At 60.2% G+C, this 25679-nt stretch overlaps 1 protein-coding gene and 1 pseudogene across 8 annotated transcripts in view; both read right to left on the reverse strand.

Moving 5' to 3' along the window:
* Positions 1–57: 57 nt before the first annotated feature.
* Positions 58–2886, reverse strand: LOC139364160 (uncharacterized; annotated as a pseudogene).
* A 142-nt stretch (positions 2887–3028) lies between these two features.
* The window catches only part of LOC105489860 (phosphofurin acidic cluster sorting protein 2), a 107066-nt gene continuing 84415 nt past the window's right edge, over positions 3029–25679 (reverse strand). For 4 of the 8 annotated variants that reach the window (XM_071099452.1, XM_071099453.1, XM_011755054.3 and 1 more), the window contains 17 exons: positions 22007–22164; positions 18628–18718; positions 18302–18376; positions 17035–17177; positions 16087–16225; positions 15556–15660; positions 15238–15344; positions 14639–14793; positions 13573–13683; positions 13049–13157; positions 12317–12349; positions 8013–8055; positions 6854–6896; positions 6334–6469; positions 5157–5383; positions 4675–4788; positions 3029–3664 (listed from right to left, as the gene is read on the reverse strand). In XM_071099452.1, coding sequence (XP_070955553.1) covers positions 3546–3664; positions 4675–4788; positions 5157–5383; positions 6334–6469; positions 6854–6896; positions 8013–8055; positions 12317–12349; positions 13049–13157; positions 13573–13683; positions 14639–14793; positions 15238–15344; positions 15556–15660; positions 16087–16225; positions 17035–17177; positions 18302–18376; positions 18628–18718; positions 22007–22164 — 1908 coding nt within the window. In that variant the 3' untranslated portion in view covers positions 3029–3545. The remainder of the gene's footprint in view (positions 3665–4674; positions 4789–5156; positions 5384–6333; positions 6470–6853; positions 6897–8012; positions 8056–12316; positions 12350–13048; positions 13158–13572; positions 13684–14638; positions 14794–15237; positions 15345–15555; positions 15661–16086; positions 16226–17034; positions 17178–18301; positions 18377–18627; positions 18719–22006; positions 22165–25679) is intronic. The other 4 variants (XM_011755057.3, XM_011755056.2, XM_011755053.3 and 1 more) reach the window with 3 other exon arrangements.

Raw genomic sequence — 25679 nt, forward strand, 5'->3', positions numbered from 1 at the left:
TGCTCCGCCGCGTGCCCCCAAGGGGTGGACGGCCGAGAGAATCACACTGCAGGCGGGGCCGGCCCCTCCAGGTTTATTAGTGTTGCATCAGCACCTTAAAATAGTCCACACGGTCACGTACGTGACATTAGAATCCGTTCCCCAAAAAGCTATTTACATTAATCCCGGGTTTCATTAAAAAAAAGAAAAACTAGCAACACATACATCCTAGAAACCAAACAATGCACAATGAACCGCATGGGGGTCTGCAGAAACTACAGTGGTGCCTCTTTGGCCCGCAGGGTCAGACTCCAGAGGTGCCCAGCAAGCCCAGCTCTCAGTCCCCTGCAGGCCGCACACCCGCGGACGACAGGACAGGTCTCGGGGAGAGGGCGGCTCAGGAACAGGAGTGGGTCTGGCAGCCTGGCCCTCGGAAGAAGCGGCCTGGTCATTTTCATGAGGAATTTATTCCCGGAGGAAGGCGAGAGGCACTCAGGTCTTTCCATCTGGGAATGAGGACGGTGTGGCAAGGCTGCCAGTCCCCTGCAGAGACACCCCCAGCTCCCATCCAGGGGCCCTCTCCTGCCCCAGCTCTGGCCGAGGCACTGAACCAGGACACTGGCCTGCGTGCTCAGAGAGTGGCCAAGGGGACCAACATGGAAGAGGAAGGCAGCAGGCCAGATTGCAGGGCGGGACTGGCCCACAACTGGTCTGGGCAAGGGTGGGGTCTGTCTACGTAATAGTGGACAGTGGCCACAGGCCTGAGGGGCGCCTCTGTGGTGACTGATTAACCTTTGAGACTGATGGGGCTGAGCCTAGCTCTGCAAGGGGTGGCCTCCTGTCCTGCTGTCCTGTGAGGCCAGTCCACGGCCAAGGTCTGGGGGGTGTGCACACCTCACACACACACCCCCCGCCCTTACCGCACTGGCTGTCGGATGGCTTTGGTTTCTAGTTGTCCTTGGTGGGACAGAGTGCTCCTCCATGCACCCTCAGAACAGCTCTGTGAGGTAGGCAGGGGAAACGCGACCATCCTGTGTAACCAGTGGGAAAACCGAGGCACAGAGGGCTGGCACAGCCCAGGTCTTGTCTGCCCAACCTCTCTGGTCCTGGGCATGGTGGGGGGGATGGGCTGTGGGGCTCTTGGGTGCAGGGCAGACCCACAGGCCAGCAGCAGGCACAGGGAGTGCCACCAGAACCCCCACCTGCTGGATGGAGACTCTGCCCATGCTCTCCCCTTTCGTGGGTTAAGGATGGAGCTGTGGAGCCAGGCGGGGAGGTTGTAGGGTAGGGAGGAGGGCTCCAGGAAAGGGGCTGCCCACAGCCATGTTGCACTAGGCAGCCTCTGGCCCCTTCCTCTAAAACCTACTCCGAGGCCAGAAAGCCACAGCAAGGATGTTTCCGCCTTCATCTCCCTACTGAGTGTGACCTTTGGGAAAGAAACTGCAAAAGCAGGCAGGATGTGGTGACTCATGCCTGTAATTCCAGCACTTTCGGAGGCCGAGGTGGGCAGATCACTTGAGGTCAGGAGTTCGAGACCATCCTGGCCAACATGGCAAAACCCCGTCTCTACTAAAAGTACAAAAAATTAGCCGGGCATGGTGGTGGGCGCCTGTAATCCCAGCTACTCAGGAGGCTGAGGCAGGAGAATTGCTTGAACCCGGGAGGTGGAGGTCATGAGTGAGCTGAGATCATGCCACTGCACTCCAGCCTGGGCAATAGAGCAAGACCCCGTCTCAAAAAAAAAAAAAAAAAAAAAAACTGGAAAAGCAGAAAAACAGATGCTCTGCAGCCCAGTGCGGGGGCGGCTGGAACGAGATGGTCAGGGTCCCACCTGTTTGAGTGTTGCCGGGGTCAGAGGCCATCAGCCGGGGGCCCACACCCTCACCCTAGACCCCTCTTAGGGCAAAGCCTGAAGCCAGGATTCAATGGGAGGCCTTCCTACCCCTCCCCGACCCTGGGGTGTGCCCCAGGGTCCTGGTCCCAGGTGAACCTGGAGGCCCTGGTGTGGAGGGGCTCTGGTTGGGAGGGGCTGGGGCTCTGCCGCAGCCCTGCACACAGGCTACCTCTGAGGCCTGAACCCCGGGGCCTGAGGCTGCACCCCAGGTCACATCCTGGCCCCTCGCCACAACAAAAGCACCCTGTTCAGCCACCTGGGGGGGTGGCCAGGAAGAGTAGGGGGTCACAAATAAGAAATATGGGCCATCTCTCAGGCCAGCAAGGGTAGAGATCCCTCCAGCCCAGGCTCGAGGCCCACCCTGCCCTGCGTTTACCAGCTTTCTGAGCATAGCCTTGTGCAGTGCTCCATCTTATGAAAGCAGGCCAAGAGCCCCCAGTGGCGACTAGGGTCCCTGGGAGGGCCCCAGCTTCCCCAGCTCCTATGGAGACCCCAGAGTGCAGGCTTGCTGGGGAGAAGCAAGACTGATGGGGCAGGTGTTGAGGTCAGGGAGGCCCCTCTCCGGCTGTGTGGAGGACATGGAACCCACACACAACACGGGACCCAGCGCTCTCTGAGGGCTGTGGCCTGGAGAGCCTCCCAGGCCCTGCACAGGGTACCTGGCTGCACCCACGACTCCAGAGTGCCAGCCCCTCTGGTCAGACCATCCTGTTGGAATCTTCATAGGCCACAGTGTTGCAGCAAGTGACACAAACACACCTGGACGCCTGCCCCACATTCACCAAAACCTGAATCTCAACCCAAATACCCACATGGCTGGCCTCAGATATACCCACTGGGGTAGAGTGGGAGGAAGCGGCCCCCACCTCAGGCCAACACCAGCAGCATCTCACTGTGTAAGAAGCTGGGCTCTGGAACATTTTCTGGGGCCGCCTGGGGCTGTGAGGGGCTTAGCAAGCCCCTGTGCTTGCTAAGTTTGGGACAGGGACTACACACGGAAACCTCACGGTGTTTCAAGAACAGCCTAAGAGTGGGGAAGGTGTGAGGCGGGGTGGGGCAGGGGCTGCTGGCTCTGCCCAGCCCCAGGGGGACTTCAGAAGACCAACATGTTTGGCAGCTACATTAGAACATGTATTTAAAAGCATTAAAAATATCTGCTGCTATAAAACCTCCGCCGCAGGCAGGAGTTTATTGGGAACCACGAGTGTGCGGTGCTGGGGGCATCTCTCAGGCGGGCAGGACGGCCCCCCAGGCTTAACTCAGGACACCCCCAACGGGACTGAGCGGCCCCATGGCCCCTCGGCCTGAGGCCACTGAGCTCCGCCTGCCCCAGGCTCCCTGAGGAAGCAGAGTCCTGACTTTCCGGAAGAACAGGACACGGAGGCTCTGGGTGGCTCCTGAGACCAGAGCACGCCTTCTGCGATCCGCAGCTCAGCACCGTCCTTCTGGCCTCCCAGCCCCGGGCCGAACGTTGGGGTTAATAAGCAGAGCAGTTATTCGGCTCCTGGCAGGAGCTCCCCCGTTAGTTTCCAGGTTGTGAGCACATTCATACTTAAGACTGTTTCTCTTTGTGTTTTAAGGGTCTGTCTCTGTAGTAAACTGAAATGTTAACAGAAATGCAGCTGGGCCCCTCCTAGCGTGGGGCGGGAGGTGGGCCTCTCGGTGGGTGGGGCTAGAAGGTGGCCTTGGAGTGTCCGAAGATGCAGATGGGGAAGTGCTTCACGTGCGAGGACCACTGCGCGGCCAGCTGGAAGAACTTGACGTCGCTGCACTCCACCCCGTCGATGAGGACTGTGGGAGAGGGCTGCCTGACCGCCTGCCCGCCTGCCCACCCTGTCCACCTGCCTGCCTGGCCCACCAGGCTGGGTAGCAGCCAGGGGTACAGGATAAGAAGGAACCCCATGATGGAGGGCACCAACACTTTCCTCAGGGACTCGGGGGCTCCAGGGTCACGCTGGCTCCTGACGGACGCCGTTCCTGCCCCTGCCCTTCCACACCTCAGAGCCCTGGAGGGTGAGGAGGGCAGCACTTCCCCCAGGGCTGCCTGCAGGTGGGAGGAACAGACCCCACTGCCTCCTGCCAGGCGCTGCTTGTCCACATCCATCTCCACCTGCACAGGTGGGGAGAAGACACTGGGAGCCCCCTTAAAACAGAGACCCCTGTCGGGAGACAGGGCCATGCTGACCTGGAGGTCATCTGACCCGTGCTCAAAAAGAGGAAGGCCTCCTAGAGCTGTTTCTGAAACAGGTACTTGCAGAGTAACTCCAAAATGCTTTTAAATTACAAGTCACTATTTTTAGGCTGGGTGTGGTGGCTCACACCTGTAATCCCAGCACTTTGGGAGGCAGAGGCAGGCGGATCACCTGAGGTCAGGAGTTCAAGACCTGCCTGGCCAACACGGTGAAACCTCATCTCTACTAAAAATACAAAAAATTAGCCGGGTGCAGTGGCGTGCACCTGTACTCCCAGCTATTTGGAGGGCTCAGGCAGAAGAATTGCTTGAACCTAGGAGGCGGAGAGTGCAGTGAGCCAAGATTGCACCATTGCACTCCAGCCTGGGTAACGAGCAAAACTCCGTCTCAAAAAAAAAAAAAACCAAAAAAAAAGTCATTATTTTTAAAAAGCAAAAAGGGTTGAAAAATTCTTTCTCAGCATTTGGAAAGCTGTCATCTTCACCGAGGGCTTCACGGAATGTGCGTGTCACAGCAAGACGCCGCAGCTCCTATGGTGGACTCCAAAGCAGCCCTGCTATGCTCTCGCCTACGTCCCACTTTACAGACCCCGGGGCCCGTGGCGCTCACCCCGCAGCATGTTCTGCTGCTGCCTGGCAGTGCAGATGAGCCGGCTGATGCCCTCGATGCACTGGCTCTTGGACTCCACATCTTTGTCCTTTGCTTTCTTGGGCAGAAACATCACTGGAAGGAGAAAAGAGGCCCTGCTGTCATCTTGCTGCTCCTTCAGGGCCAGGGCTGGGGGTACGTGTCGGGGAGGCACTGGGGGCTCAGCTGGTCACGGCCCCACTCACCTAGGAAACCTGCCTTCCACGGTGACCGAGGAGTTGCTCTCCTGCCCGCCCAGCTGGCCTCTGCCTGAGGCCCTGGTCAGAAGCGCCTGACCCTCATTGCCTTCAGGGTTTAGGCTCCCTCACCCCACCCGCCCCTGCCTGCGCACGTGGGCTGCCCGAGGCCAGCCAGGAGGCTGCCATCCCTGTTGACTGCGATCTGCCCGCTCCCGCCGAGCCGCCCTTCTGTGCCATGTGGCCGTATAGCCTGTCCCACCTCACCCTTCTTGTTCTTCTCCTTGGTGACCACGGTCATGGACATGGTGGGCGTGGCCGCAGCCTCGCCGCTGCTGGGCAGCCTGCTGACCTGGAGGGACCGGAAAGTGCACTTGAGCGTGTTTTTGGTGACAGGCAGGTCCTTCTTCTCGGCGTCCCTCTTCCTGTCCGCGGGCTGTGCTGCTGTCCAGTAGTCCACCTGCAGCCCCATCAGCTCGGCGCCGACACCCTGGCTGGGAAAGGCAGAGGGAGGCGCTCACACCTGCATCCTTCGGCCTAGTGATGGGGACATCACTGTCCCTGTGACAGACCAGGAGGTGACAGCCAGCACCTGTGCCAACTTGCCAGCAGAGGAGGGTGCTTGGAGCATGCTCTGTGGAGCTGTTCACATGCCCAGTCACCCCCAGAAGGGTCCTGCATAAATCACAGGGAGCCATCCTGTGTAGATTACAGGGAGCCTGGCGACAGGAGAGCCCAGGCCTGGGGGGCCCGTCCACCCACTCTCCTGGCGACAGGACCGGCCTGGGGGGCCCGTCCACCCACTCTCCTGGCGGCAGGAGAGCCCCGGACTGGGGGGCCTGTCCACCCACTCTCCAAGCTGTCCCTTGGAGTCTTGAGGGCCTATGTGAACCAGCTCCCTCAGGCGCAGCCTGGAAGGAGCCAGCGGTTGGAAACACAGAGGCAGGGCGTCGGGGTCTGCTGGTGTGAGCCCTGCACGCAGCACCAGCACCATGCCTGGCCTTGGGGCCTACACCCTCTATGGCTTAGTTACACTTGAGTAAGGTCTGCTTCAGAGAGACCCACACGGGCTGGTGGGGCCTCAGCACAGCTGTCAAAGCCGACCCCATGAGGACCGCCTAGAGACTCTCGTCTCTTGCGCCTTCTGCCCTCAGCTTGTTTTTAAAAGCCCCAATGTGTGCAGAGCTGAGAGACAGCCCAGCACAACGCCCATGTTTATTCACTGTGTGGGAGTTTCTGTCCCCTAGAGGTCCTGCCCCCAACCCCTGATCTGTGGCAGGAGGTGGCCAGAGAGGCCGCAGCCGTCCTGCAGAGCCCCTCCATCTGCGTGGCCGACAGGCCAGGTGCCCTGGGAGGTGGATGTGACGTGGGGGAGGATGACTGAATCAGGCAGCACGTGGTGGGGCGGGCAAGTGAAACGTGCTGAGCTGCGCGGTGCCTTTACCTGGGGGAGGACAGGCCTCCGCTCACCGACGGGGAGGAGGGCGGGGTGGGTGAGGCCTCCTTGGCCGCAGGAGATGTGGACGGCGGGGTGGAGGAGAGCGCGCCAGAGCCCGAGGGGGCTGCGTCGTCCGAGTCGCCTTTGGGGAGGAGTCATAGGGCAGGCTGAGCCCACCTGTTGCTCTGCCCAGGTGGCACCAGGCCCTCTGGAGCAGGATGTGGCCAGAAGGCCAGGCAGACCCTAGGGGTGGGCAGGGCGGGAGTCCCCAGTGGCCTGTGTGAGACGGGAGGGTCTCAGATTCTCCTCCATTTTTGGAAGATGGCCCTGCCAGCCTTGATGTGGGGCTTCATGACAGCAGTCCCCGGAGGATGAACCCCCCACAGAGCAGAAGCACCACAGCAAGACTGGAACGCGGCAGCTCTCAGGCCCTGAAGGGTTGGTCTGGTCTGCAGGACCAGAGTGACTGTGCTCCCGCGGCCCACCCACGGGCCATTCACAAGGCCTCAGGGTGGGATGGTGTTACCTGATGTGGCGGAGGATGGCTCCACAATTCCAACCTTCACAACCTAGAAAACAACAGGCACTGGCTGGTGAAAGCCGTGGGGTTCAGCTAGCCCACTGCCTTCCCAGCGGGGCTCCTGCCTCCCCACCATGGCCACCACTCCCATGATGCAGGAGCAGCCACGTGGGGACAGAGAGTGCTCAGGGTGCGTGGCCTCAGCAGGAGGGACTGCTCTCTCCCAAAGGCGGCCCTCAGGGCAGCTGCAAACCACGTGTCCAGTAAGACCAGTATGCTGGTGAAAGGGACCCTGGCAGACCAATGGGGATAGGCCCCGGGCCTGCCAGGCCCTGCATAGCAGCCATGAGCCACAGGTGGTTGTGTAGATTTACCATGAATCCCAGTGACTCAGTGGGATTGCATGGGAAGGCCTGTGTGCCCGAGCATGGCATACTCTTGTTACCAGAGAAAGCTCCTTGGGCAGCCGCTGTTCAAGATGAACTCCACCCTCCTAGAGGGCCAGCCATCACCCTAGAGCCCTCAGCAGACCCAACCACTGCACGATGCACGGAAAGGCCTCTGTCCCACCAGTGGGGAAACTGAGCCCAGAGACCCTTCCCCTGCCCGGGCAACCCGTCTGCCAGGTCCTGTGGGTCTGTCTCATGGCAGACACCTGGTGGGAGGGAGGCCACACAACAGGATGAAAAGATGGGCAGGGAATAGGCTGTGGAGACCCAGGGCTGGCAGGGAGATGGCCTGGCTGGCAGAAGCAGCCCTAACCCTGGGCAGGGCAGGAACTGAAACCCACGCACTGCAGGCCACAGACCCAGAGTGCACACTGGGAAGCTCCCGGGGCCTTGGCTTCCTAGAGGACAGAGGCACCCTCTCCAACCCGGGCAGGGTCTCTCCTCTCGAGACGCTGGGTGTTCCTGAGGTCTTGCCCCACCGAACCGTCTCTGCTTCCGTGGATCAGCCCCCAAGGCAGAGCTGCGGGGAGCCAACAACCTCTGGCTCCACACCCAACTCCGGTAGGGAAGGAAGCGAGCTTTGAGAGAGGCCAGATGGGAAGGCAAATCCCCAGCTCATATCTGTGGGAAGGTTCTGGAATATATGATGTTCTGACTATAAAAGACAAGTTGGCGGGTATGTGGTTTCCCATCACATCAAGCTGGCCAGTACTCACCCCGACAAAGGGAATGAACTTTTGGGAGGACTCTTCATCAGGGCTAAGAGCAAGGAAACAGACAGTTAAGCTCTCCTCAGGGCACAGCCCCGCCTGTTGGGCACAGCTCCCTCTTGGCCTGAGAACCTGGCGCAGCCCCAGGGCCACGACCCTGCCCCAGTCGGCCCTGCCCAGTGTGTCCCAGCCCCACCCATCCCAAACCACTGCCAGCCCTGGCCTGACCCCCAGGACCAAAGTTTGGGCCCCTTCTGACATGCTGACATGCAAGAAGGACAAAGGGGCCTCTGCACCCACGGTCAGGACAGGCCAGAAGGCAGAGCTCCACGGAGGGATTCACTCAGCTATCCTAGGTGCCCAACGCCCACGCAGCCAGCTCAGCCCCGTCCAGCCTACATTTCCGCTGCTCCACCAAGCTGGGCACCCCTGCTCAGCTGGGATAAGGGCAGCTACTGGTGCCCTGGGACTCCCAGGAGGAGCCTGGGCCCTCTCTGGTAGTCAGCAGCACCAAAGCCAGGGCGGAGAGGTTTTCTCCAGACCATCTGGGTAAGGTCCGTGCCCACGAGAGGCCACTGTACCAGAACACCCCAAGCATAGCCCGCAGGCAGGCCCAGCGCGCCCCAGACCATGACCCGCGTGAGATGACGTGCTCGGTGGGCAGTGGAGGTTTTGTCTGCGCCTGGCCCCATACAACATTTGGCAGATAACAGCAGCCTCTTCTAGAGGTCTGGTCACAGCCCGTCCACGTGAAGATGCCAAGGGTGTGAGTAAAGGAGCTGTAGGGCCGCTGAGAGGACCCGTCTGTCTTCCCCTCCGATGTGTGCGGCTCAAGCAGGGCTGTCCTGTGGTCTGGCTCGCACAGGCTCCTGCTGACCATGGCCACTCCAACCTGGGCTCGGGCCCAGGAAGCTCTCCCACAAGACAAGGGGCCAGCACAGCATGAGGCCCTGCCGGCAGCTAGGGTGAGGTGGGGCATCTCCTTCTGGGCCCCAGGAAAGATCCAGAGGGCAGGCCTATCCTGAGTGGTGGAATGGGTCTGGTTCCCCTCTTTCTTTCTCTCTGCTGGCCTCAAGGCTCCCCGTGGCCTCCACTTAGGGACACGGGTGCCTCCCCGCCCGGCTTCCTCAGCCAAACCACATCAGCAACTGGTGCCGTCTCTCTGGGCAGTTCTCCCAGCTGTCTCTTCTGTCTCATTTCCCCAAACTGCAGAGTCTGATGCCAGCAAGTGGCTGTCTTACAGGTGGAGACTGTGCGCACACATTGCAGAGGAGCACCTGTTGCCCCTGGAGCACTGGGGGCAGGACAAGAATGGCCAGGCCAGCAGGGTGCCCCTCAGGGACAGCCCTGCACCAGGTGCAGGACATGGGCTCGCCCAGGGGCCCCGGCCCTCCCTTGGGTTGTTGTCCAGCACAGGGAGAATCCCTTGCAGGAAAGAGGCCCAGGGGAGGATGCCACAGGCCCAGCCCGGCCGTCTGCCTGGAGCACCAGCTCCCAGGACCAGCAGCACTATCTCCCCAAGAGCCCTGCAGGGCAGAGGCTTGATCCCAGTGCTCCACACCAAGTGTGCCCACGAGCAGAACAGCCCCTGCCCGGGGGCTGGTCCAGAGGACACTCCCAGGAGGCAGCCCCCGCGGCTGGTCCCAGCAGGTGCCGTCCCTGTCTTCGCAGCGCCAGTGTGAGGAGACGGCGGCTGGCAAGACCCACCCTCCCCGGACGCCAACCTGGATAGCTCCTGGCCCGCCCTCTGCAGAAAGCCTGGCAAATGCGTCTGGATGAAGCCACCTACAGATTTCGTCCATCCCATTAAAGATGCCCCAGGCCTAGTTCCATTTCTAAGGAAAAGAGAGTTGAAAGATAAACTTTCCCCTCTTCTTGTCCAGTTCAAGTAACATAAAGCGAGGCACATCCAGTGTTCAGGCCCGCCTCTGCCTCAGGACGGCGCAGGGCGACCTCTTGGCCCCCCAGCACCCTGGCTCTGTCCACAGCTGTCAAGCAGGAGTGCCTGGGCGTGGCCCTTGACATCCCACTATCCTCGTTGAGCAGACCGGTGTTTGGAAATCTCAGTGACATCTGTGTCCTCCCAGGCACGCGAAAAGGCACAGAAGGCAGGTGGCGGCTGCTGGTCCCCAGGGCACAGGTAGCTCCAATTCCCGGGGCCACCTGCCCTCTGCCGAGCCAGACCCCCCACCGAGCCAGCCATGGCAGGGTGGTCTCCCATCCATGCTCTGCTCTGAGGCCCATGGGGCAGTGCGTGGCACATGAGGGCCGAATGCAGGAGACGTTACAACACAGGGATGTTGCTGGAACTCTCAAAGCCAAGCTGCACCTCTGGGCCATGCAGACAGCACCCAGCCCTGGACATGGGCTGATATGACAGGGATGACACCAGCTGGACACTGAGACCCTCACCCTGACCCTGGAGGCACACACACGTCCATGGAGGCAGAGTGGTCAGGAGCGTAAGGAGCGCACCACCGCAGCGTGGGGAGGCCCCACAGGCACGGAGGGCGCAGATGCCCGGGGGCCACTCTGCATGGCTCTTGGCAAGCTGCCGGATGCCTAAGCAGCCCTTTTCACCCATGCGTGCTGCACGGGCAGGCTGGGGCTTGTGGCCACCCTCCAGGCCTGGCCTGCCCTCATAGAAGGAATGCCATTTTGGGCAGAGGAGGGCAGGCCAGCAGGGGTCATCTCACAAGGGACTCTCGCAGGGGAGCCTGGCTGGAGAGGACTCTGCACAGGTCCCCTGCCACAAGGGCTGTGCCACCACCTGCCACCTGCCCTCTGTCAGCCTCCCGACTGACCCTCCTCTGGGTAGAGACAGCAGGTAAGACACTCATGGCCTTCGCTGGGTTCCTTCCAGGGCCCCAGCCAGCCAGTGTCACCCCTGTAACGCGGAGGCAGCCAGTGTCACCCCTGTAACGCGGAGGCAGCCAGTGTCACCCCTGTAACGCGGAGGCAGGGGCAGGAGCAGGGTGGGAGTGGGTGTTAGGGTCCCCTAAGGCCCTGGCTTGCTGCTCAGAAGAGCTGACCTGGGAGAGACAAGAAGCTGCATCCACAGCCTGAGGCAGCCCGGGCAGCCAGAGCATGCTGCAGGCTCTTCGTGCCACAGCCGGGGGCAAGGGCGCAGGCCGCCGGGGGTCAGCAGGGGAGAGGCCCCCATGGCTGGTCTTTCACCTGCAAAGGCTTGTTTAGCAGGACAAGACGTAGGATGCTCAGCCCCCTTCCTGTGTCTTCCTAGCGCCCAGCCCTGCAGCTGTGGGTGGTCCCAGGCTGTCCACTTCGAGCAGCTCCTAGGCCTGCAGTATTTCCAGCAAGGGGGCCCCAGGGACCCAACTACCCTGCACTGGGGTGGGGGGTGGGGGTGGGTTTCCTAGGACAGCAAATGACCTCACACAGGGCAGAAGACACGGAGCGGAGAACGAGCCCCATGGGAGGACCAGCAGGGTCCCCCACCCTGCAGCAGGACACACCTGGCCAAGGAAAAGGGATGGCTCTGTCTGAAAGGGCAGCTCGGGGGGTGCCTGGGACTTGGCTCTAAACATGGAAAGTTTTAGGGGGTGAAGCTGCCTCAGAACAAAAGCTCTTCACCCCCATTTGGAGGTCTCAGTAGTTTGGCTCCATCTCCAGGTGAGCCACAAGATGCTGGTAAGCCCTCTCTGCTGGCCCCGGGTGCTCAAGGGAGCCCTGGGAGCCAGGCTCTGCAGCGTATAGGCAGCCCAGGGCACAGCTGCTGACTGCCGTGTCACCGGGCCTGCTCCTTATCTACTTGCCTCAGCGTCCCCATGTGTAGGGCGTGCACCAGTGCCCCTGCTAGGCTGCTGCCAGGTTAACAAACATGAAGGGCTTGGGGCACAGCCTGGCCCAGGTGGCCCTGGTGTCTACATCAGCCACTCGCTCCTGGTTTAAAATGAGGAGGGGCTAAACCTGGCCACTTCTTAAACCAAAACCCAGGGCCAAACCAGAGGGGAGGCAAGGCCTGCCCGGCTGATCTGCAGGCTTCAGGGCTCTGGGGTGGAGTCCCAGCACACAGGCCTGGCCCGGGGACAGGAGGGCGCATCTGCTGCTTTCCTGACTCAGTGTGAGAGACTGGGTGGCGGAAAAGGGTGCACGTCAGCACCGAGTGACTCCGGTTGGGGCCACCTGCCCTCCCCCACGCGGGCTCTCAGCCTGCAGCTGGCGGCCCTCAGGGCCTGACTCCCAGTCCGGAGACAGGACAGCAGGGTGATCCGGATGGTGACGCTGCTAAACAAGCCCTAAAGACCAGCCTGGGGACAGACAGGGTGGGAGGCAGACCCAGAGAGCCATACCTTAAGGTAAAGTCAAAATGAAAATGCTTTTTCCTTTTCAGAAAGCCACCAAAAGAGAAAACACAGACACGTTACGATGCCCTCAGGAGCCCTCCGGGGACTGCCGAGGGCACTCAGTGGCTCCCACCTCGCTGGGGTTCCTGTGTGGGAGAGCCTGTGAGCGCCGGCTCTGCGCCTTGCACTCAGCTCTCTCCCCCATAGTCTAGGGAAGTGTGGGACAGCTGGCGCCGGACGTGCAGGGAGGCGGCGCCGGGTGGGACAGACAGGTCTGTGCAGGGCTTTCGGCCCGGGGCTCCTGAGCACTGTCCTGCTCTGGGCAGGTGAGGACACAGGCTGATCACTCACCCATGGGGCCTGAGGCCCAGGGACTCCTCGGTTCCCCAGCCCGGGAAACCCAGTCTGTGGAAGGAACAGGTGCCCAGACTAGAGGAACTGGGCCACTGCCACCCTAGCCCCATGACAGCTGTCCATCCTGTCAACTTCTCATCACGCGGGGTTTCAACATGCACAGAAACAGGTGTGGAAACGGCGCTTACTATGAGAGATCTGGGGTGGGGGGAAGCGCCTGCTGTCAGGAAGGCCCGGAGGTGCCCGGCTGACCTAGGCTCTGGTCTAAGCCCGGTGCAGGGTTTTTCGGCCTACCAGGCTGAGCCCAGCAGTGTGTGGGGAGGCCCGCGGAGGGTTGGTGGCTGGTAACAGCCTGTGGCATGGTACCCGGGCCCACCGTGTTACCTCTTCTGCTTGTAGGTCAGCATGGCCTCTGCGATGGGGAGCTGGTGGGCACAGTTGGCCCCTGCGATGTACTGGGTGATGCGCGACACAATGTCCGGCGTGTCCTGTACTGCAGGGGGAGGAGGTGGTGGGGGATGAGGCTGGCGCCAGGTGGGGTTTCAGGTGGGGCTGAGCCGGGCCTCCCCGGTGCCCTACCCAAGCCTCCCACACCCCGAAGTGCAGCAGGGCTCGCTGGCTGTGGCTGAGGGGCCCTGGTCCTCTACTCTCAAGGCGGTACCAGGGCAAATGCGGGAAGACCTGAAGGGCTGTGCCTGCCGCTTCCCAGACAGGCCCCACAGCTTCCAACATTCTGAAGCTCAGGGGAGTAGGAGGCGTCCTAGCCAAGGCCCCAGCGGGCCCTGTCCATGGCCTCTTCCCTGAGGCTGAGCCTGAGCAGGTGCAGGGCCTCCTGGGCATGGCATCTGGGGAGACCAGGGCCCCTTCCTCCTGCAGTGGCGTGGGCTGTGGACGTGCCCGGGCCTCACCCGCACTCTGGGCCTCCAGCTTGTTGAACAGGTCTCTCCAGGCCAGGTCCTGGAAGAAGTTGTTGTAGCGGTAGTCCACAGAGCCTAGGTACCTGGCCACGGGGTGGGAGCCTGCATGCCAGGGGTGGGGCTGGTGTCACCACAGGGGACTTGAAGCTGCAAGGCTCCCACCGCAGCCCAAAAGCTGGGCCACCTGACCCCGCGCCTGTGCTGCTGCCTTCCAGACAAGCCTACTTTCCTGCCACCGAAAGAGAAAGCCACCACTGCCCCTCCCTGGTGGATGCCTGAGGCCCCGCTGAAGGAGTCCCAGCCCTGAGCTGAGGTCCTAGAGCCCTGAGTGCCACTGAGGAAGGCCCAGCAGGGCACATATGACTGTGCAGAGGCCTCGGCTGGCTCAGGGCTCTGATGTCGGCATCGTGAGGGCCACAAGGGAGAGACCCTGTGGGCCTCCGGGCCTTTTCAACAGCTGGATGGGTTGGTTTTGTGGTAAAAACACATTGTTTGGATCTAAAGAAGTAACAGAGTTCGACGACACAGGACCTGGACGATTTGAGAGGATTAATAACCAGCCCTGCTTTGCACTTCTGACTTGGGAAATCGAAACTGGCATTGAGTTATCACAGCAACTGACGGAGGGGACACCCAGCTCAGGCCCCTTCAGAGGGCAATGGCTTTATCTTGACCCAAATATGGCTGTTTTAGGGCAATCAAGTTATCCTGCATATAATTAAAATTAACAAAGTGTTACTGTATCAAACAAACATTTAAAAACAACAAATGGGCGGCAAGCAGGGACCCCACACCACGTCACACCACACCATGCCACACCACACCATGCCACACCACGCCACGTCACACCACACCACACACCACACGTCACGCCACGCCATGCCACACCACACCACACCACGCCACGTCACACCACACCACACACACCACACCCACCACACCACACACATCACACGCCACGCCACGTCACACCACACCACACACCACGTCACGCCACGCCACACCACACCACCCATGGCATCTGTGCCCAGGCCCAGGTGGACGGCGCGGTGCTCACCCAGCGGGATGACCAGGAAGCGCATGTAGCCGAGCCAGTCGGGCGTCTTGTGGGATAGCTGCTCCACGAAGAGCCGCAGGATGGCGCTGAGGTAATGCTGCGCTCCCGCCACGGCGATCTTCACGGGGGTCGGGGGCTGGGAATTGCAGTTGCAGCTGCAATCCAGAGGCAGGTGGGACGGAGAGGGGACAGACGCCTCAGGGGAGCCGTCCTCCGTCCAAGGATGCCAGTGTGAGCCCAGGGGGCTCTGTGCCTGTGGCCGCTCATGCCACAACTGCCCTGGAGCTGCCCAAACCCAGGACCCCCACATGCCCGAACGTGCCCAGGCTGAGGGGCCACACAGTCATGACCTCGGCCCAGGCTTCCAAGGACGGGCCAGGCGGCCACCCCTCCAGTGTGGCAGGACACCTGCCAGGCTGCTGCTCCCGCCCACAACTGAGGGCAGGCCAGGCTGCGAGGAGCCCATGGGTCAGCCTCTGTGGACACCAGCCACGGCCCCAGGTGCAGAACGCGCCCAGCCCCAGAGCAATGGGCAGAGGTGGGGTGCAGGGACCCCGAGGGGTACTTGGGCGGTGAGTACAGGGTGGAGCCCAACTCACTATCTCTGTATCCGTGAGACGATGGTGCTGAAGGCTGCCTGGACGTCTGCGGGAGAGCACGTGCACACCACGGGCAGCGTGTGCCTCTGCAGGACGTCGGAGAGGAACTGGCAGGGGACAGGCAGACGCGGACTTCAGCACAGCCGCCTGGGCCACCCCCAGCACCTGACCCTCACCAAAGCTCTCAGGGTCTCCAGAGACCCCAGGCACGTCCAGGCAAACCACAGCCTGCAGCTCCGGCACCTGGGTGTGCCAGGTTGGGGGCACTCTCCTCTGTCCTACACCCCGGCCCTCCACTCCACGAGACGGCACCTCTACCTGCCCCTGCCAGTCCGAGGTGTTGACGAGGATGATGTTTTCGGGAAGCTGGTCATCGGAGATGAGGATGTGGTTAAGCTGGTCATACACAGTCTTCCTGGGGATCTGGAGGCACACAGCCCTGTCCACACCCAGAAGAGACGCACAGCGCCCATCCCCACCGCCCCAGCCCTGCTGTCTGCAGTGCCCCTGCTCCCCTGCAGCTGTGCAGAGGCTCAGTGGCAGGAAGAGAGCTGGTCAGCTTGGAGACCACCCCTGGGCTACATCAGCCAAGCAATGAGGCCGCCCTGGACCAGGGAGGGCAGCAGAAGGACCAGAACTCGCCCTGGGGTCCACATGGCCTTCCTGACAAACCAACCCGTGACCCAGCCGCCCTGCTGCGCAGCAGGCGCCCTCCAAAGCCCAGGCATGCTCTGCATGCTCCCAGCAACCTTGGCCCCCTGCACTTCTCTTTGCCCTGCCCTGGTTGGTGCCACGGTGACCACGAGCCCTGCCTCCTGGTCATGCTACGCCCTCCACCCCCACCTGCACCTGCACCTGTAGCTGGCTCCGGGCATCCGGGCAGCGCTCGTTGTCCAGACTGTTGGCCCGCTCATTCTGGGGCCTCGCTGCCTGCCGCTCTTTCAGGGACGTGCTCCGGCCCCGTCGGCCAGCCTGCTTCCCCTCGGACCTATTGGAGACCAGGACAGGCTGAGTGGCTGCAGCAGCAGGAACAGGGGCAGGGGCAGGGGCAGGCCTGCAGTGGCCTACACATTGTGGTGGGGACAGGGAAGGGTGAGCACAGGGCCGACTGATGGGCAGTGGGAACACAGGCCACACAGAGAGGCCACCAGCCGTGGGAGGACCATAGCAGCAGCTGAGTACAAGAGAGGCCGTGCCCCCAGTGGGACCCCACGCAGCTCTGCCTGTGAGACTACAAGCCAGGCCAGGAGCCTTGGAACCACCGTGAGGACTGAGCTCACCCTCCCTGCCCGGGCCAGGAGCTGGGCAGAGCCAGGTATAGGCCAGTGCAGGGCGCTGAGGCTGCCAGGGCGACCTGGCTCCAGAGCGCGGACACAGGCACCTGGGTGCCGCCGTAAGGTGAAAGTCAGTGCCCAGACTCACTGCTTTGGAAAAATCTCAAATATCACAGAAACATGAAATTGATATCCTGGAAGAATCAAGCTGGTGGATGTGTGTGTTTTGGCTGAGGCAGGGGCTACTCAGGGGGCTGTGGGGGCAGCTGCAGAAGGGCAGACACGCCTGGCCCTGCCCTCAAACACGTGGGGCGGAATGTGGGGCTGCAGGCTTGATACCCACTGCTGGGGCAGGGGGTTTGCTTCTCCTTTTTAAGAAGAGGGATGAGGCCCTGAGTCTGCTGTCTACACCCAAGGGAACTCATCAGGCTGGTCTGACAGGCACCCACCCCGACTCATGCCCCAGATGGCCCCTCCCCTAACAGCTGCATCGCCAACCTGCCCAGCCACCCAGCCCCATCACCTGGTGGAGGGGATGACAAGGGACTCTGTCTTGGTGATCCGCCCGCTGGGCGGCAGCCTCTCTGTGAACACGTCCAGGGTGGAGGCCTCAGCCTCGGGGCTGTCCTCAGGCTGTCCAGGCTGCTCCCTCGGGCCCGGCACACCCTGCTGACCACAGACATCCCTGGAGCCTCCCATGGAAACCGCACCCGTGCTGCAGCCTCTCCAGCCATGTGGCCTCTGGCTTGGGTGAGGGTTTAGGCCTCTCTAGGCTGTGGCTCCTATATGTGGACCCGGCCATACACTGACCAGGAAGCCTAGCTGAGCTCAGTTCCAACCACAGGGCTCCCATCCAGGCCATGCAGGGTAACCAGCACCCAGCCTCCCAGGACCTGACCTGCCCTGGGCCCAGGACCCCCTAACTAAGGAGACCCCATGCAATGCAGTAGGGGGAACCAGGCATTCCTGGGTGCCATCCACCTGATGGTGGGGTGAGTCCAGGTACCCTGATCCTGAAGGTGGGGTGACTCCGGGGCACCTGGACCCTCAGGGTGGGGTGAGTCCAGGGCACCCGGACCCTGAGGGTGGGGTGAGTCCAGGCATCCTGACCCTGAGGGCGGGTGGAATCAAGGCACCCTGACCCTGAAGGTGGGGTGAGTCTGGGGCATCTGGACCCTGAAGGTGGGATGAGTCCAGGCACCCTGACGCTGAAGGTGGGGTGAGTCTGGGGCACCTGGAGGTCCCTGAGGGTGGGGGGGTCCAGGCGCCCTGACCCTGGGGGTGGGGGGAATCCAGTGTGCCCTGACCTTGAAGGTGGGGTGAATCCAGGTGCCCTGACCCTGAGGGTGGGGGGTCCAGGCGCCCTGACCCTGGGGGTGGGGGAATCCAGTGTGCCCTGACCCTGGGGGTGGGGGAATCCAGTGTGCCCTGACCCTGGGGGTGGGGGGAATCCAGTGTGCCCTGACCCTGGGGGTGAGGGAATCCAGTGTGCCCTGACCCTGGGGGTGGGGGGAATCCAGTGTGCCCTGACCCTGGGGGTGGGGGAATCCAGTGTGCCCTGACCCTGGGGGTGGGGGAATCCAGGTCCCCTGACCCCAAAGGTGGAGTGAATTTTGGGATACTCTGACCATCCAGCGGCCTGGACACCCCTGAGGGCTGACCCCACCTCTGCACACCAGGTGTGACATGAGGACCTACATGTGAGTCCCACCCCTCTGGGTCAGACCCTTAAAGGCAGCATTGGCGTGCCTGGTGTGTGGAACGGGTGGGTGTGGCCCGAGCCTGCTTACGAGGGCCACCGTGTCAGAGACACTGTCGCTCGGCTGCCTGCCTCCCAGGGACCGCGTCTTCTCGGGCGCGTCAGCCTGTGGGGGAGGAGATGGGAATCAGCTTGTGCTCAGCTACAGGTGCCAAGGCACTGACTTCTGGGCTGGGGATGCTGGGGCTCAGGGGAGGCCCGGGGCAGCTGCGTGGCAGTGTGCTAGATAGCGGGCGCAGAGTGGCTCCAAGACAGCTGGGCAGGGCCCTGGGCCCAGGCCGTGCTGGGAGATGTGGGCCACACCACAGCCCAGTCGGACCACGGTCTGCTCTGGGAGATCAGTGTGGCCCCACTCACCGGGCTGGGGGGCTCCCTGTGGCTGCGGACGCTGTGGATGCTCCCGATCTCCGTTTGCGAGCTCGAGTGTGACAAGCCTTCAAAGTACGGCCTGGCTCAGGGAACAGGGGAGGGGGAAACATTAATTTCCAGGACCCTTCTTGCACTGGAAGCGCAGTTCTCCCACCACACCTGGAGGGACAGACTGGAGAATCCAACGGCAGAGTAGAGCTGGGTCCAGAGAAGAGCCCATGTCAGTGCACACCCTGCTCGCGCCAACCGCAGCACAGGGCACAGAACAATTCTGGAGCTGGCAACGCCAAGCCCTGGGCCGACCTGGCTGCCCCTTCCTGGCTCTTCCACCCACCCTGATATCAGCTGCAGGAAACACACATCCCTGAAACTCATGGCCTTAGCTCCAGGCAAGGCTGCCGGAAACATGAAGGGGCTCTGGGGAGAGCTCCACGGGCCAATCCTGCTGGAGGGCAGCCCTGGGATCTGCAGTCAGCCTGCAGCAAACAGGCGAACATGCTCGACAAAACAACGAGGGCACATCAGATGAAGCAGGCCCTTCCAGACCCACCAGCAGATCAGACCACCCAGGCCCATCCAGGTCCTTCCAAACCATCCAGGCCTGTCCAGACTATCCAGGCCCTTCCAGGCTCACCAGACAGATGCAGACCACCCAGGCCAACCCAGACCATACAGGCTTTTCCAGACCAACCAGGCCCATCCAGGTTCTTCCAAACCATCCAGGCCAACCCAGACTATCCAGGCCTTTCTGGACCACCCAGGTCTTTCCACACTATCCACACTGATCCAGGCCACCCACGCCTTTCCAGACCAACCAGGTCAATCTGGACCATCCATGCCTTTTCAGACCACCCAGGCCTTTCCAGACCATCCAGGCAGATGCAGACCATCCACGCCTTTCCAGACCACCCAGGCCTTTCCAGACCAACCAGGCCCATCCAGACCACCCAGGCCCTTCCAGATCATCCAGGCCTATTCAGACTATCCAGGCCTTTCCAGACAACCCAGGCCTTTCCACACCATCCACGCTGATCCAGGCCACCCACACCTTACTGGACCACCCATGCCCTTCCGGACCACCCACGCCTTTCCAGTCCAACCAGGCCAATCTAGACCATCCACACCTTTCCGGACCACCCAGGTCTTTCCAGACCAACCAGGCCCTTGCAGACCATCTGGCCGATCCAGGCCATCCGAGCCAAATGTCTCATCTCTGGTTGATATAATATGTACACAGAAGAAGGAGGAAGGGAGACCTACGGATTCAATAAGACTTAAAAGACCTTTCAAGTGAAAACAGTTGGACAGGAGGCGAGGCGCACTGGCTCACACATGTAGTGCCAACACTTTGGGAGGCCAAGGCAGGTGGTTCGCTTGAGCTCAGGAGTTTGAGATCAGCCCGGGAAACATAGGGAGACCCTGTCTCTACAAAAAACATAAAAATTAGCTGGGTGTGGTGGCGTGTGCCATTGGTCCCAGCTACTGAAGAGGCTGAGGTGGGAGAATCGCTTGGGCCCAGGCGGTTGAGGCTGCAGTGAGCTGTGATTGCACAGCTACACTCTAGCCTGGGTGACAGAGCAAGACCTTGTCTCAAAAAACAATTCCCCCGCCCCCCCCAAAAAACAGACAGGACTTATGCAGTGTCTGGTGCCCCACCCTGGGTGACAAAACTACACGGAAACTCGTTGCTGCAGTGTGTGCCCATTCCAGATCATAGCCCCGAGACGCACACGCCTCTCCCCAGACTATGAATGCCAGCTGGCCAGGGCTCTGCAGATATAGTCACCACCACGGAGTTTAAGATGGGAGATGATCTGGGCCACACAGGTGTCTCCTATGGAATCACATGAGCCATTAAAGACAGAGAACTTTCTCCGGCTGAAGGCAGAAGAGATGAGGCAGGAAGGCCAGGGAGACCCAAAGTGTGAGGGGGACTTGACCGGGCCTTGCTGGTTCCGAAGGTGGAGGAGGGACCCTGGGCCAAGGTAAGAGGACAGTTGCAGCCGGGCGCGATGGCTCACACCTGTAATCCCAGCACTTTGGGAGGCCGAGGCGGGCGGATCACGAGGTCAGGAGATCGAGACCATGGTGAAACCCCGTCTCTACTAAAAATACAAAAAATTAGCCTGGCACGGTGGCGGGCGCCTGTAGTCCCAGCTACTTGGGAGGCTGAGGCAGGAGAATAGTGTGAACCCGGGAGGCAGAGATTGCAGTGAGCCAAGATAGCACCACTGCACTCCAGCCTGGGCGACACAGCGAGACTCCGTCTCAAAAAAAAAAAAAAAGAGGACAGTTGCCAGAAGGCAAGAATGACCGCCAGCCACCAAGCAGCGCAGGGCAGCCAGACCCCCGTCCTGTAGCCATACGGAGCTGAACTCCATCAACAACCACACTAGGCCTGCACCACGTGACCTCAGAGCCCCAGTCAGGGCAGACACTGATACCTCCACCCAAGCCCAGCGAGACCCTGGCCAAGAATGAGGCCACACCCTCGGGATGGCAACCTCTAGAACAGGAGGAACAGAGGCTGTTTTTGGTGGCCACATCTGCGGTCACCTGTTATGGTGGCTGCTGGCAACTGAAGCAGCAGCAAGTGGAGCTGGGGCTGCCGCGCCAGGTCAGGTGAGGTGGAGGCTGCCGCATGGCCGCAGGGCTAACTGGGGCCGCGCCTCCAACATGCAGCAAGGCCACCTTCATGTTGTTTAGGTTAAAAAAGCATGACAGCAAAAGGTCTGCCAAGCCTTCTGGCTCCGACTGGGGTCTCTGGCTCCTCAGCAGCTGCCCAGAGCCTGGCACGTGCCTTCTGCCTGGTGTGCTTGCCTCCCTGCCCCCAGCTGACCGGGGCCTCCACATCCAGACCCATGCACAGAGCTGTCTGCCCTGCATCTTCTCCTCCTGCCCAGGCCAGGCCCCTCGAGCCAGTCCCCTCCTCCCAGCCAGCCCCAGAGACATCTGCCCTCCCTCCCCACCGGCCTCTGCCGCCTCCTCCTCAGGGAGGCGCACCCAGCATGGGGGCTCTACTCCCCACCTGAGTGGACAGAGGTCCTGCTGCAGTTCCCAGGGCATCCCCCAATGACGGATCCCCTACAACAGGGTGCCAGGCCCAGCCCAGCCAGCACCCTGGGGGACCCCTCTCAGTCCTCTCCAGCCCAGAGCTTACACCGCCTGGCCTATGACAGGAGAGCTGTCTGTCAATGCAGCCCCACACCTCTCCTTCCAGCCACCAGAGCCTTCCCAGGCTTTGAGGCAGCTGGCCCTGCCCACCCCGTCCCCAGAGCTGGACACGGGTCTGCTGGAGTGGCCGCAGAGTGGCCAGGGCATCTGAAATGGCTGTTCCTCCCGCCCCGCCCTGCCCAGTAGGGCTCACCGCAGCTTTGGCTTGGGGGTGCTAAGGACGCTGTCATCGTCTTCCATGTCGGGGCCGCTGTCGCTGGGGTGCTCCATGTCCAGCGTGTCATATAGGAGGTCCAGGTCCTCCTCCGCCTCGGGGATGTGCTCCGCAGGGTCCTGCTCCGAGTCCAGGACCTGCATGGGTGCCAGGCAAGCATGAGGACCAGGCAGGAGTTCCCTGCAGTGGCCCATGCTGCCCCGTTGGGGGCACCCGAGACCCCAGAGTCTGAGGGAACAATAGGAGGCGGGCGCCCGGCCACCAAACCCCACTGCTCAGCACGGCTGTAGTCCAGCTTCTGTCTTGGAGCTTGGGATGATCACCGAGGACCCCAGGCCCCCAGGTACCGGTGTGTGTGATGTTACTCCACCTTGCCTGGGCTGGTAGTCATCCGGGCCACCAGGGTGCACGGAGGGCCTGGGTGCAGGCAGGTGAGCTCTGACGGGTGTGGGCCGCTGTGCAGCCACCACCACAACCAAGATACAAGCTGCTCCCCACACCCAGGAGGCTCCCCTTTGCCCTCCTCTAGTGCGTCCCCTCCTTCAGCCCCAGGCCCCGCGGATCTTACTCTGTCCCTGTACGTTCTGCCCCTTCCCCAGTGCTATCTAAGAGGGATCACGCTGCCTGCAGCTCTGAGGGTGGTGGGGGGCATCATCCACCCAGTGTGGCACACTTCATGTTCCTCTGTGTCCCCACCCAAATCTCACCTTGAATTGTAACCCCCATAAGCCCCACGTGCCAAGGGTGGGACAGGTGGAGGTGATTGGTCCTGGGGGCGTTTCATCCACGCTGTTCTCATAATGAGCACGTCTTACGAAATCTGATGGTTTTATGTGTCTGGTATTTCCCCTGCTCGCACCCACTCCGACCTGCTGCCCCGTAAATAAGGTGCCTGCTTCACCTTCTGCCATGATTGAAAGCTTCCTGAGGCCTCCCCAGCCATGCTGAACTGAGTCAACTAAACCTCTTTCCTTTATAAACTTCCTCAGATGGTTCTGCAGTGCACCACTGAGTGGATGGACCCCAGTCTAACGGATCACCAGCTGACGGGCATCATGACCGTCACAGACGAAGCTGCTGCGAACGTCTGTGTGGGTCCATGCATGTGTGTGTTCACCTCCCTGAAGTCAACACTGAAGAATGGGGGTGCTGGGTGTCTGGCAACTGCTTCCTGTGGATGCCACGCCACCTCACATTCCCCCGGCAGTGTGTGGGTTCCCCTGTTACACTTCACCCTGTTGTATTCCATTTGTTCCAGCCATCCTAGTGGGGATCAAGCAGTGTCTCATTGTGGCTTGGTTTACATTTCCCTAATGACCAGTGATAATGATCATGATGATCACGTACTTATTGGCTACTTGTGTGTCTTTGAAGAAATCTATTCAGAAAGATCCCTATCCTTTTTTTTTGGAGATGGAGTCTCACACTGTCTGTCGCCCAGGCTGGAGTGCAGTGGTGCGATCTCGGCTCACTGTAAGCTCCGCCTCCTGGGTTCACACCATTCTCCGGCCTCAGCCTCCTGAGTAGCTGGGACTACAGGTGTCCGCCACCATGCCTGGCTAATTTTTTGTATTTTTAGTAGAGACAGGGTTTCACCATGTTAGCCAGGATGGTCTCGATCTCTTGATCTTGTGATCCACCCGCCTCGGCCTCCCAAAGTGCTGGGATTACAGGCGTGAGCCACTGCGCCCAGCCCGCTGCCCATTTTTTAATTGGACAATTCACTCTTCTTTGTTTTTGAGAAAGGGTCTTGCTTTGTTGCCCAGGCTAGAGTGCAGTGGCACGATCATAGTTCACTGTAGCCTCGACCTCCTGGGCTCAAGTGATCCTCCCACATCAGCCCCCAAAGTGCTGGAATTATAGGTGTGAGCCACTATGCCTGGTTCTGACAAGTGATAATCACTTTATTAAAATAGTTGGCTTAAGCATCTGCAATGGTGATGTCAACCACGGCTCGCAGCTCAATTCCAATGGAGCAATCAGCTTCACAATCCAGGATGGACCAGGCAGGTCCACGAACCGCTTATGGATTCTCGTCTGGAAGTGATCCTGTGTCTGAGAACCTTCACAAGGTGTTTTTCTCTTACTGATTCTCAAAGTCTTGGCAGGCATCAGAGCTGGTCCTTTCACTTTGAGATTCTTTTTCTCCGTGCCCCTGATAAGCCAGCACACACCTTCAGGGATTTTACATTGCAGCTGGTCAGGGTAATTCTAATTTAAGGAATCACCCCACCGGCTCCAGAGGTGTCCTTCTGGTGTCTTTAAAAGCCATGGCTGTGAGGCGGCTTCCTGGTCGACTTCTCGGCACAAGTAGACAGCAGTGAGTAGGGCTAGAGTGGGCGGGCCCTAGCTCTGTGGCACCTGAGACTGCATCGTTCTCAAAGCAATGGACAATTCAGCTTTTAACTGGATTGTTTGTGTCTTTATTTTTCAGTTATAAGCATTCTTTATGTGTTCTAGATTCACGCCCCTTATCACAAACATGATTTGCAAAAAATATTCTGTTCTACTGTTTCGCTTTCTTGATGGCACTGTTTGGAGCACAAAAGTGTAAAATGTTGCTGTGGTCCAGAAAAACTTACCTTTTGTAGCCTGTGCTTTTGGTGTCACATCTAAGAAACCCCTGCCTAACCCAAGGTCATAAGATTGGCCCATTTTCTCCTAAGAGTTTTATCATCTTAGCTCACAGATGCAGATATCTGATCAATTTCAAGATTGTTTGTTTGTTTTTCTTTTGAGATGGGAGTCTCACTCTGTCGCCCAGGCTGGAGTGCAATGGTGTGATCTTGGCTCACTGCAACCTCTGCCTCCCGGGTTCAAGCGTTTCTCCCACCTCAGGCTCCCAGGTAGCTGGGACTATAGGCACCTGCCATGATATGATGCCTGGCTAATTGTTTTTGTATTTTTATTAGAGACAGGATTTCACCATGTTGGCCAGGCTAGTTTCAAACTCCTGACCTCAAGTGATCCACCTGCCTCAGCCATCCAAAGTGCTGGGATTACAGGTGTGAGCCACTGTACCCAGCTGATGCATTTTGAGTTAATTCTTGAATATAGTGTGAGGTAGGGGTCCAAATTCCTTTCGTTTGAGACAGGGTCTCACTCTGGTTGCCCAGGCTGGAGTGCAATGGCATGATCTCAGCTCACTGCAGCTTCCACCTCCTGGACTCAGGTGATTCTCCCACCTCAGCCTTCCGAGTAGCTGGGATTACAGGCACATACCACCATGCCTGGCCAATTTTTTGTATTTTTAGTAGAGATGGGGGTTTCACTATGTGGACTTATGCAATCTGCCTGCCTCAGCCTCCCAGAGTGCTGGGATTACAGGCATGAGCCACCACAGCTGGCTGAAATTCCTTCTTGTGCACGTGGATATCCAGTGGTCCTAGCACCTTTCTTGAAGACTATTCTTCCCCCATGGATATCTTGACATCCTTGTTCACCATCACTTGCCCATAAATGGAAGGGTTCACTTGTGGACTATCACCTCCATTCCACTGATCTCTATGCCTGTCCCTGGGCCAGCCCCGCACAGTCTGGATTACTACTGTGGTTTTGTAGTATGTTTTGAAATTGGGAAGTATAAATCTTTTTTCTTCAAGACTGTTCTGTCTGCCCTGAGTCCCTTGCATTTACATATAAATTTTAGCTG

Source organism: Macaca nemestrina, chromosome 7 (assembly GCF_043159975.1).
Source record: "Macaca nemestrina isolate mMacNem1 chromosome 7, mMacNem.hap1, whole genome shotgun sequence".
NCBI classification, from domain to species: Eukaryota; Metazoa; Chordata; class Mammalia; order Primates; family Cercopithecidae; genus Macaca; species Macaca nemestrina.